Source organism: Scomber scombrus, chromosome 23 (assembly GCF_963691925.1).
Source record: "Scomber scombrus chromosome 23, fScoSco1.1, whole genome shotgun sequence".
Lineage (NCBI taxonomy): Eukaryota > Metazoa > Chordata > Actinopteri > Scombriformes > Scombridae > Scomber > Scomber scombrus.
Genome location: NC_084992.1, coordinates 500,973 through 512,009, shown reverse-complemented (window position 1 = coordinate 512,009; position 11,037 = coordinate 500,973). Strand labels below are relative to the sequence as shown.

Genomic DNA, 11,037 nt, shown 5'->3' with positions numbered 1-11,037 from the left:
ATTCACCAACTTCTCACTTGATTTCGAACCTCAGTAAACGTTTTCAAAATGTGTTTATGGTCTCAATCGCTAGTTTAAAGCCTTCTTCAATGCAGTATGATGTTCATTTGGGACATTTGAAAGAAACTCTGATGACACATCGCAATATTACGATACCCAAAATCTAAGACGATATCTAGTCTCATATCACGATATCGATATAATATCAATACATTGCGCAGCTGTTGGTGAGAGTACGTACAGAGACATCGTTGAAGAACAGCAGGTCGTCGTCACAGTTGCTGCAGCCGTCCTCGTAGGTCCAGGCTGTCGGGACGTAGTTACCAAGATAGTTGAGCTGCAGCTGGAGAGAGAAACACATCTATAACATCTGAAGCTCTTTAGAAGCTGCAGTGAAGATGTTACCAAAAACTGTGACTGCGGGAAAAACTTCTTAACCCTCCTGTTGTCCTCAAGGAATGAGGAAGGACAGGAGGAAGGGATGAGGAAGGGAGGAAAGAAGGAAGGGAGGAAAGAAGGGAGGAAAGAAGGAAGGAAAGAAGGAAAGGAGTAAGGAGGGAGGGAGGGAGGAAAGGAAGGAAGGAAGGAAGGAAGGAAGGAAGGAAAGGAGTAAGGAGGGAGGAAGGAAGGAAGGAAGGAAAAGAGTAAGGAGGGAGGAAAAGAGGAAGGAAGTAAAGAGAGAAGGAAGGGAGGGAGGAAAAGAGGAAGGAAGTAAGGATGGAAGGAAGGAAGGAAGTGAGGAAAGAAAGAGGGAAGGAGGGGAAGAACGAAGGAAAAATTAAAGAAAGAGGGAGGAAAGAAGGAACAGTCAAAAGAGACGGGGTCAATCCGGGAGGACGACAGGAGGGTTAAAGAAAAAACTGAAAACATGCAGCGACCACAGAGCTATAAGAAGATAAACTGATGTAGTGTCGGTACCTTGGTGGGTCCGTTGCCGTGGATAATAACAGGAAGTGTGTCGTAGGCGACGTTCCTCACTCTGACCTTTGCCCTCTCAAACTTTAAGACGACTTCCTCTGACAGAGAGAAACATTCAGTTCATTAAAGTTTCTGCTTCTTCAAATAATACAACGATCATTTCTACGTTACGTTTCAACGTTACAGTGTTTTTAGTAGCAAAGTCTTTGTGTTACTATGGTTACACCACAGCTCAACAGGGAAACACTAAGAGGGAATCTGATGCTAAAAACACTGTAAATGTGTCAGATATCACTTGATATGACTAACTCACACTGATGAAGCTCAATAGAAGCTGATCGGATACTTTAAATGACTGAATACTGTTAATACTCAGTATGGACAGAGAGACTCACCGACGGCTCCGTTCAGGTTCTGGAAGATTCTGGAGCGATGATCCAGAGACATGTTGTACTTGGTCTGAAGAAGCAAATCACACAATGTCAGAGATTTAAACTTTCCCAGCAGGACGAGTGTTTAAAGTTCTGCTACTGGTCTATAAATCACTGAATGGTTTAGGTCCAGAATACATGAATGACATGTTAGTAGAATATAAACCCAGTAGAGCTCTGAGATCTACTGACTCAGGTCTGATAGTGGAGCCCAGAGTTCAGACTAAACATGGTGAAGCAGCTTTTAAGTGTTGAGCTGAGGCATCGTTTAAACGAGGTGTCATCTTTATATTCGGGTTGATACGTTAATGTGTGTGTGAGTGATGAGTAAAAGCATCGTTTACCCGCAGAGCCTTGTCCAGGTAGATCTTTGTGTAGAACAGCTGATCGTCATCGTTGTCTTTGTATTTCCACTGCTGGACGATCGTACTCAGGTCTGAGGCGTAACCGATGAACCCTGGACACACACACACACACACACACACACACACACACACACACACACAAACACCTTTACATTAGACACAGGAACCTGTCCCTGACTCGTAAACAGTCTCACTGTGACTCGTCTCTCTCTCTCACCTCCAGAGTTCAGGTAGCGTTTCCCAGCGCGAACCTCTGGGTATTTAGAGGCGAGTCTCTGGTCCGGCCAACAGAAACCCTCCGCTGAGAAAATCACTCTGTGACCCAGACGAGAAAACTTCATGAGCAGCTCCTCCGGACCCGACGCGAAGATGACGTCATAACTGCAGAGAGAGAAACACGAGAAACACGTTTAATATCAGTGATGCAAGTCATCTTTATTCATAGCCAGACCATAGCCTGTATATAAGAAATGGACGTAACATCTGTGACGTCACCCATTGGTTTGTGGACTGCTGCTCGGAGGCCAATAGTATCGGATCTGAGCAGCGCCATCTTGAACATTTCAGGTGCATGCTGGGAAAAATAAAAACAGGGATTTTACTTATATGTGCATCAGGAGGAGCATGAGGCGCCCTCCTGAACCTGTGAACCAATCAACCTGTCAATCACCACGTAGCCACGCCCTAATGCATACCCTGCTTTATCGTCACATATAAAATCAGGGAGGCCAAAATGTCCCAAATGAACATCATACTGCATTGAAGAAGGCTTTAAACTAGCGATTGAGACCATAAACACATTTTAAAAAACGTTTACTGAGGTTAGAAATCAAGTGAGAAGTTGGTGAATTCTCCATTGACTTGTATAGAGACGGAAGTCCTTTTGACACCAAAACGGTCGCCCCCTGGTGGCCTTTTGATAGAATGCAATTTTAAGTTACTTCCGCGTTGGCCTCATTTCAGAGGACCAGAACTCCCCGAGTCAGAGTCTTTATGCTGCTTCTGTTATTAACTGTGATATTCATGAAGAGCAGGATGAATATTAAGGGTCAGTGATGTTTGTTAGTGTCTGTGTGGTTTATTTAAATTTAAAGGGTTAAAATGTGAAAATAAACATATGAATAACTAACATTCTTTTTTTCTCTCCTCCAACTTCTTGTTCTCTCTTTTTCCTCCTCTTTCTTCTATTCCTCCTTTCTTTCTCTCTTCTTCCTTTTTTTCTTTCTCCTATTCCTCCTTTCTTTCTCTCTCTCTCTGTCTGTCCTCTTCCTCTTTTCTTTCTCTCCTCTTCCACCTTTCTTTCTCTCATTTCTTTCTCCTCCAACTACTTGTTCTTTCTTTCTCTCCCTCCTCTTCCTCCGTTCTTTCTGTCTCTCCTCTTCCTCTTTCCTCTTCTTTCTTTCTTTCTTTCTTTCTTTCTTTCTTCCTTCCTAGGTGTATAAAATATGTAATATGTATCATTCTTTTGTGGTTACACCATTTGACATTTTCAGAAGCATTCAGTCTTACTTTTGGTAAAAAATGGTGCAAATGTCATTTCAAATGATATAAAACCAACAAAAATACTAAATGTACATTTTAACAAACCTGATGCTGCTTTTAAAACTAGTTTAACTGATTTATGAATCACTCATCTTATCTATCTCTGAGCCTGATTCAGTTTCAGGATGTTTTTATTTGAAGAATCTTTCTTTCTTTCACTGTGAAACTGAAGCTGAGTCGAGCAGTAGAGTCACGTTTCATTGAGGTCAGAAACACAAAGAAACAAGAGGAGTGAAAAGAGAGATGGCAGAAGAAGAGGAGGAGAGGGTTATTGTAGTGGTACAGTGGTAACCGAATAATAACAGCAGTCAGTGACCAGAAGCATGGCGACAGGAAACAGCAGCGGAGTAAACACAGAGGAGTTCATGCCAGGCTGACCGCTAATCCACATAAACCAACCATGTCTACAACTCCCGCTGGCAAATGTTCCTCTCCTGACAACAAGCTGGACGACACCACACTGTGTGACGGACCGCTGAATGAAACACTCTCTCTCTCTAAAAGCTCTTCACTGCTCAGTAGTTTGGATTTTTTTTTTGTGTATGTAGATTAAAAAAAGACAATAAACTTCAAATCTTAACTTTAATAAGACTCAGATTCACTGAGATCATAAATAAAAGGTACTAAATTGCGTGCACAGTGCAATAGATTGTGTGTTTCATTTGCAACAGGTGCAGACAGCAGTATTTAAATGAGGGTTTTGTGACTTAATGGAGAGTCTCCATAGCAACAGCCGGTATTATAAGGTATTATTTATAGACTCAGTTACCGTCAACAACATTACCTTCAGGTTTGGTAAATCACAATGCGTGTGCTAAATAACATATTTACATTTTCTCCTCCCTGTGTTTTACACACTGGGGTTAAAACCAGGCGGGGAGTTCTGGTCCTCTGCAATGAGGCCAAGAAGTAACTTAAAACTGCATTCTATCAAAAGGCCACCAGGGGGCGACCGTTTTGGTGTCAAAAGGACTTCCGTCTCTATACAAGTCAATGGAGAATTCATCAACTTCTCACTTGATTTCTAACCTCAGTAAACGTTTTCAAAATGTGTTTATGGTGTCAATCGCTAGTTTAAAGCCTTCTTCAATGCAGTATGATGTTCATTTGGGACATTTTGGCCTCCCTGATTTTATATGTGACGATAAAGCAGGGTATGCATTAGGGCGTGGCTACGTCGTGATTGACAGGTTGATTGGTTCACAGGTTCAGGGGGGCGCCTCATGCTCCTCCTGATGACCATATAAGTAGAATCCGTGTTTTTATTTTTCCCAGCATGCACCTGAAATTTTCAAGATGGCGCTGCTCAGATCCGAAACTATTGGCCTCCGAGCAGCAGTCCACAAACCAATGGGTGACGTCACGGATGTTACGTCCATTTCTTATATACAGTCTATGGTTAAAACGCCTCATATTATAGTCATTATGGTAAACGTACTAAATGAACAGTGTGTACTATCTTACACAGTTGAAAGATGCAAACCTGCAGGTGATGTCATGTTTGCACACATCTTTACACCTGCAGACCTTTAGTAAACAGACTCCGAGTCGGTGTTGTTACCTGTCCACGAACATGACGACCATGTCCTTCTTATCGGAGTGTTTTAGGAGTTCCTTCTTCAACCATCGGACCTTCTGACCTCCGCCAACCGTCCGAGCTACGTCACCGCCCTTCCACTCCTCCCCCAGACCCAGGATCTGATGGACCAACAAGGAAAACATGGTATAAAATCACACTGAAGTCTTTTTAAGTGATTCTTTCTCTCTTTCTTTCCTTCCTCCCTCCTTTCCTTCCTTCCTTCTTCCTCCCTTCCTTCTTTCTTCCTTTCCTTCCTTCCTCTTCCACAGTTTTAGGATTAAAGGAGCAGACTGTGTGATTTAGTGCCATCTAGTGGTGAGTCTGCAGAGCGCAACCAACCGAATAACTTTCTACTACTGTTCTTCTTCTGCTGGGTTTTATTTTGGTGCTTTCTGTTGACGCCACATCCCACTTTTTGGCGCTTTTCCACTACACAGTTCTAGCTCTACTCGGCTCGACTTGGGTTTTGTTTGCGTCTCCATCAGGGATAGTACCTGGTACCTGGTACTTTTTTAGTATCTGCTCTGGTGAGGTTCCAAGCGAGCCGAGCCGATACTAAATGTGACGTCAACAGACTGCCGGCCTCTGATTGGTCAGAGAGTCACTGGAAGAGTCATGAGCCTTCCCACACAAGAATCAAACCCGGCATTTTTAAATACCAACAACAGCGTTACAGAGATTAGTTTCTCTTCTCTCGCTTTGTGTGAGACAGAAAGCCTCATACAGCAGCAAGTACACCATCGCCTCCATGTCCTCCATTGTTTATGTGTTTGTGTCGCGTACAAAGTCACGGCAGTTTAACGCAGCGTTGCTATGACGACCACGCTCACGTTGAGGAGGAACTATAGTAATGGAAAAGGTTCCTGGTACCAAACCGAGCCGAGTCGAGTCGAGTAGAGTTTTTCGGGGCTGAACGGAGCACCGACCCCGAGGCAGAGACTCATTTAGCCTCCGTAAAAGTTCCAGGAGACTGTCGATCGGGGGAGGTTCCTGCTATGGACACACAACGGCCCCGTAACATTACCCCGAAGTTCCTGCAGTGGAAACGAGGCTAAAGAGAGATTTACAGTAATCCAGCTGGTTACTGACTCAAAGTGCTGCATCGGAAGAATTTGCTTTATTTTGGTCAAATCCCTCAATTGGAGACAGCTCGATTTAACGACCGCTCTGATCTGACTTTAGAGCTTAAGATCAAAGTCCACTTTATCCGCAAAGTTTGTGATGTTGTGAATGGCAGTCATCTTGTACCTTTGCCAGAGTCCCAGAGTGAGTCTCAGCAGTCATGTTTCTACAGAGACAGTTTCAGAGGCTCCGACCTTTGTGGCTAAACTGCAAAACTCGCCTGTTGTTGTGAGAACGAGGTCAGAGACTTAACCTGTGAAACTACAATAAAAGGAATGTGTGTATATGGGTTATGTTTGTCTAATGGAGCCTGAAAGTTATGTTCCGTTTGAAGCCTTAATAGTTATGTTTAAACTTCCACTTTAATCTCGAACACGCTGATATTAAAGTCAAAGTGCTGACTTTACCAAAGAGAGCAACAGTGCAGCAGTAGTAGCTATCTATCTATCTATCTATCTATCTATCTATCTATCTATCTATCTATCTATCTATCTATCTATCTATCTATCTATCTATCTATCCATCCATCCATCCATCCATCCATCCATCCATCCATCCATCCATCCATCCATCCATCCATCCATCCATCCATCCATCCATCCATCCATCCATCCATCCATCCATCCATCCATCTATCTATCCATCTATCTATCTATCTATCTATCTATCCATCTATCTTTCTATCCATCTATCTATAACAGTGAAGTTCTTCCTGAGGAGCAAACACAAACCAACGTGTGAAAACGACCTCTGACCTTCACAGTGTAGTTAAACTCTCGGGCCGTCCTCATGAAGCGGTTGAAGCCGTCCGTCTCCTCTGTTGCCGCGGTGATCACCAGCAAGTTTTCTACACACACACACACACACACACACACACACACACACACACACACACACACACACACACACACACACACACACACACACACACACACACACACACACACACGATTATTAATGTGAATGAACTGGACGAAACAATCACATTTGAAGTTTACGTTGTTTAATGAACTGACTGAATGTTTTATTAAACTTTAGATTAAAATTTAAAATGTTCTGTAGTTTTATTTTCACATTTTAAACTGAATGTAAAGAATGATGTTCAGCAGCAGCTGAGACACACTGCTCCTTTCTCCTCCTGCTCCTCCTCCTCTTTCTCTTCCTTCTCCTCCCCCTTTCCCTCCTCCTCCCCCTCTTCCTCCTCCTCCCCCTCTTCCTCCTCCTCCCTCCCTTCAGGCTTCCCAGGAACTCAATGAAAGAAATTCCTCAGAAATTCCCCAGAAAGGTGAAAGAGGGTTAGAGGAGCGTTAGAGGAGCGTTAGATTCATAAATCAGTTAAAACTAGTTTTAAAAGCAGCATCAGGTTTGTTAAAATGAACTTTTAGTTTTTTGTTGCTTTTTTGCACCATTTAGTGACTGAATGCTCCTGAAAATGTCAAATGGTGTAACCACAAAACATGTAAATGTTTCCTGATCTCCATGGTAACCCAGAGTAAATGTAATATTTAGAACAATAGTATTCCATTACCTTTATTTAATATAAAGTTATAATGTAAGATCATGCCAAACTAGTTGATATGGTGTTTTATTGACTATTTACTGTTTTTAAGCAAGTTGAATTATTTGGTACAAAGTTTTTATGGTTACACCACTTAGACATTTTTGCCATAATCCTCTAATATAATACATAACTGTAATATAAGAATAGAAATAATACACAGTAAAAATAGAATCAAAACGACATAAAATCAAGTCAAATACAACAATGAAAGAAGTGCAGCAGCTGTGAAACCAGCAGAGCATCACTGTTAATAATGACTCTTTATTTTAGGAGGTTTTCATCCGTTAGTTAAACTTTCCTCAGTGACATCATCACAACGTAAAGTCTTTATTTATAACTTTTATGTATAAGCTGTATTTAAGCAGGGTTGGGTTTGGGCTGGTAATGACTCAGTCAGGAGTAATTCAGGGTTCAGTATCTAACACTCATCCTCATGTGGGTCGGAGGAGCCGAGGAATCGAACCACCGGTCTTCTGATTGGTGGACGACCTGAGCCACAGCCGCGCCGCTACTGAGCATGTGCAGAAGAACACATAACCAGGAAGTAGACTCTAATCTAACCTCTGATATTGTGACTTTACATTAAGTTTTAAAGCCAAGCTGATCCTAACCTGACCAGACTCACTTAAGGTGGACTGACCGTTAAGGTGGACTACATATTCTCTGTTCAGTGGCGCGCTGCCAAATCCTTCCAGGTGGAACTGATGCTGTAGATTTATAGTTCCACATGTAGAAGTGAGAGGATTATTAAACTGTTGGAGCTGTTGTTGAATTTAATCATCAGTATACATGAGCTGAAACATCAACACTGAGACAGTTTAACTAAACTATGTAAATGTAAACGTTCAACCTGTAAACACTAGAAGATATTTTACTCTTTAGTGTCGATGATTTCTTTTCCAAATTCTTCTCTAAATATTCTGAATGTTTGCGTTTAAATATTTTAACTTTAAATGTTTGAAACATCACAGCTGAGCAGCTTTCTGTTTATTAACTAAATAAACTTTATTATCATCAGTTATGTTCACTCCATTTAGTTTTACTGTTTACTACACACACACACACACACACACACACACACACACACACACACAGAGAGACACACACACACACACAGAGAGACACACACACAGAGAGACACACACACACACACAGAGAGAGACACACACACAGAGAGACACACACAGACACACACACACACACACAGAGAGACACACACACAGACACACATGCACACACACACACCCACACAAAGACACACACAGAGACACATGCACACACACATGCACACACACACACACACACACATGCACAGACACACACACACAGACACACATGCACACACACACAGAGAGAGACACACACACACACAGAGAGACACACACAGACACACACACACACAGAGAGACACACACATGCACACACACATGCACACACACACACACACACGCAGAGACACACACACACAGAGAGGGACACACACACACACACACACACAGACACACACGCACACAAAGACACACAGACACACATACACACACACAGCTGTACAAACACTCTCAGCTGTCAGCATCATTTACACACAGGAAGTAAACACTGACAGGAAGTCATGTGACTCTTATGGAGCTTCTGTTCTGTATTCATCTGATGACATCACACTGAGCTGAGTCAGCTGGAAGAAACTATATTTTAATATCTGCTTTTAATGCCAATATTTCCCCTATATGCACATTTTAGTGAACTATAAACTACACACACACACACACACACACACACACACACACACACACACACACACACACACACACACACACACACACACACACCTCTGATTTTCATTTTTAATCTGATGAATGAAGAAGTTGTTTCTAATAAACTGATTCTGTAATGAACAAACAAATAATCTGCTGCGTTTTATACTTTATACATATTATTAACACTGTTTTCTATAAATATTACGTCGGTTTTAAAGCATGTTGTACTCACACTTATGTACTAGTGTCTATTTTACTCATATTTATTCTGATTTATTACATTTTATTATATTCTGGTACAATTAAACCGTTTCACCAGTGACATAAATCAGTTTGCATGATTTATTTTCACTTATTGACTAAACTTTTGCAGAAGTTTTGCTCCTAAAGTCACATTTTTCTCTTTTATATCATCGCAAAGTTTATATTTTAAAGTTTAAAGTCTTCTTTTTGTCAATCCTACATTTTAAAAGTCTAATTATTGCTTTTAATTATATTCAGATAGGAATATATTTCACACCTACCTCAGTGAGCGGCTGCTGTAATGATGCAATTTCCTATTTGAGTTCATATATATATTAAATTAAAGTTGCAGCAGTGAATTAAATCAGTTTGCATGATTTATTTTGACTTATTGACTAAAGTTTTGCTCCTAAAGTCACATTTTCTCTTTTATATCACCATGAAGTTTGTAATTTAAATGTTTACAGTCTTATTTTTGTCAATCCTTTTTGGAAATGTTTCAAAAGCCACATAATGAGATAATTAATTTACAAAAGAGTAAAGTATTTGTTACCTAACATGTTGAAGCCTCAGGCTGCGTTCAAAGTTAAGAAGTTTAAAAGGTTAAAATCAGATCAAACCACAAGTTAAAACTCCACTAACTAAGACTACACACAGCTAAGGCTTATTAAAGGATGTTAAAACACAGTAAATGTGAGTAACTGTGTAATTAGAGAGAGTAATCTAAGAGAGCCAGAGCTCCGGCAGCACCAGCGGGTCATGGTGGTCCGCCTGGCCGGGGAGCAGACCCTCCGGAGCGGCCTTACCTGCAGAGAGCCTCCGCTGATCGGCCGCCACGGAGCTCGGGAAGAAGGCGAGAGCCAGCAGGCAGAGCAGGCGATACGCGGCCATGGCTGCTTATTAAAAACACGTTAAAGGCTGTAATTAAAAGATGAAATTTGTCACTTCTTCTCCTCCTTTCGCCTCCTTTCCCCTTCACTCCATCAGCCTCCGAGTCTCTGCACAAGTATCGCGTTATCTTCCTGTTCAGAAAAGAAGGAAAAAAAAAAAAAAGATGTCAACACAAGCCAGAAAAAAATCAGCCCGCCCCTTTATCAGCGTGTCAGCCAATTAGAAGCGCAGCGAGTATGATTGACAGGATAGGTGAGCAATCAGCGCGGTGGAGAGGCTTCACACGAGCCAATCAGATGAGGACAAATGGAAAGAAGGCTTTTTTTGTAGCCCGGGGCTCCAGAAAGTTCGTGAAAAGCGTCGAAAGTGAATCTCTGCCACGTCTGATACATTCCTGAGAGAGAGGGAGGGATTGAGGGATAGAGGGAGGGATAGAAAGAGAGAGGGAGGGATAGAAAGAGCGAAAGAGAGGTATAGAGGGAGAGAAGTGGTTAAAATATAAACCTATCACCTCATATTTCACTCTGATAGTTCAGATATACTGTAGCTCACGAGCTAAAATACGTTTAAATTCCAACGTTTATTTGACGTCACCGGCCCCTCCCCCTCCCTCCCACGTGGTTGCCATAGT

General features: G+C 41.8%; 2 protein-coding genes across 2 annotated transcripts in view; one reads left to right on the top strand and one right to left on the bottom strand.

Moving 5' to 3' along the window:
* plod3 (procollagen-lysine, 2-oxoglutarate 5-dioxygenase 3) overlaps window positions 1–10,501 on the bottom strand; it is a 20,564-nt gene extending 10,063 nt beyond the window's left edge. Inside the window, exons 1-8 of the mRNA XM_062445165.1 lie at window positions 10,322–10,501; window positions 6,713–6,804; window positions 4,818–4,954; window positions 1,932–2,095; window positions 1,694–1,806; window positions 1,314–1,377; window positions 919–1,016; window positions 242–343 (exon numbers count right to left, since the gene is read on the bottom strand). Coding sequence (XP_062301149.1) covers window positions 242–343; window positions 919–1,016; window positions 1,314–1,377; window positions 1,694–1,806; window positions 1,932–2,095; window positions 4,818–4,954; window positions 6,713–6,804; window positions 10,322–10,406 — 855 coding nt within the window. The 5' untranslated portion in view covers window positions 10,407–10,501. The remainder of the gene's footprint in view (window positions 1–241; window positions 344–918; window positions 1,017–1,313; window positions 1,378–1,693; window positions 1,807–1,931; window positions 2,096–4,817; window positions 4,955–6,712; window positions 6,805–10,321) is intronic.
* LOC134006094 (zinc finger protein 271-like) overlaps window positions 1–11,037 on the top strand; it is a 100,395-nt gene that overhangs the window by 24,052 nt on the left and 65,306 nt on the right. The gene's annotated exons all lie outside the window — the stretch shown is intronic.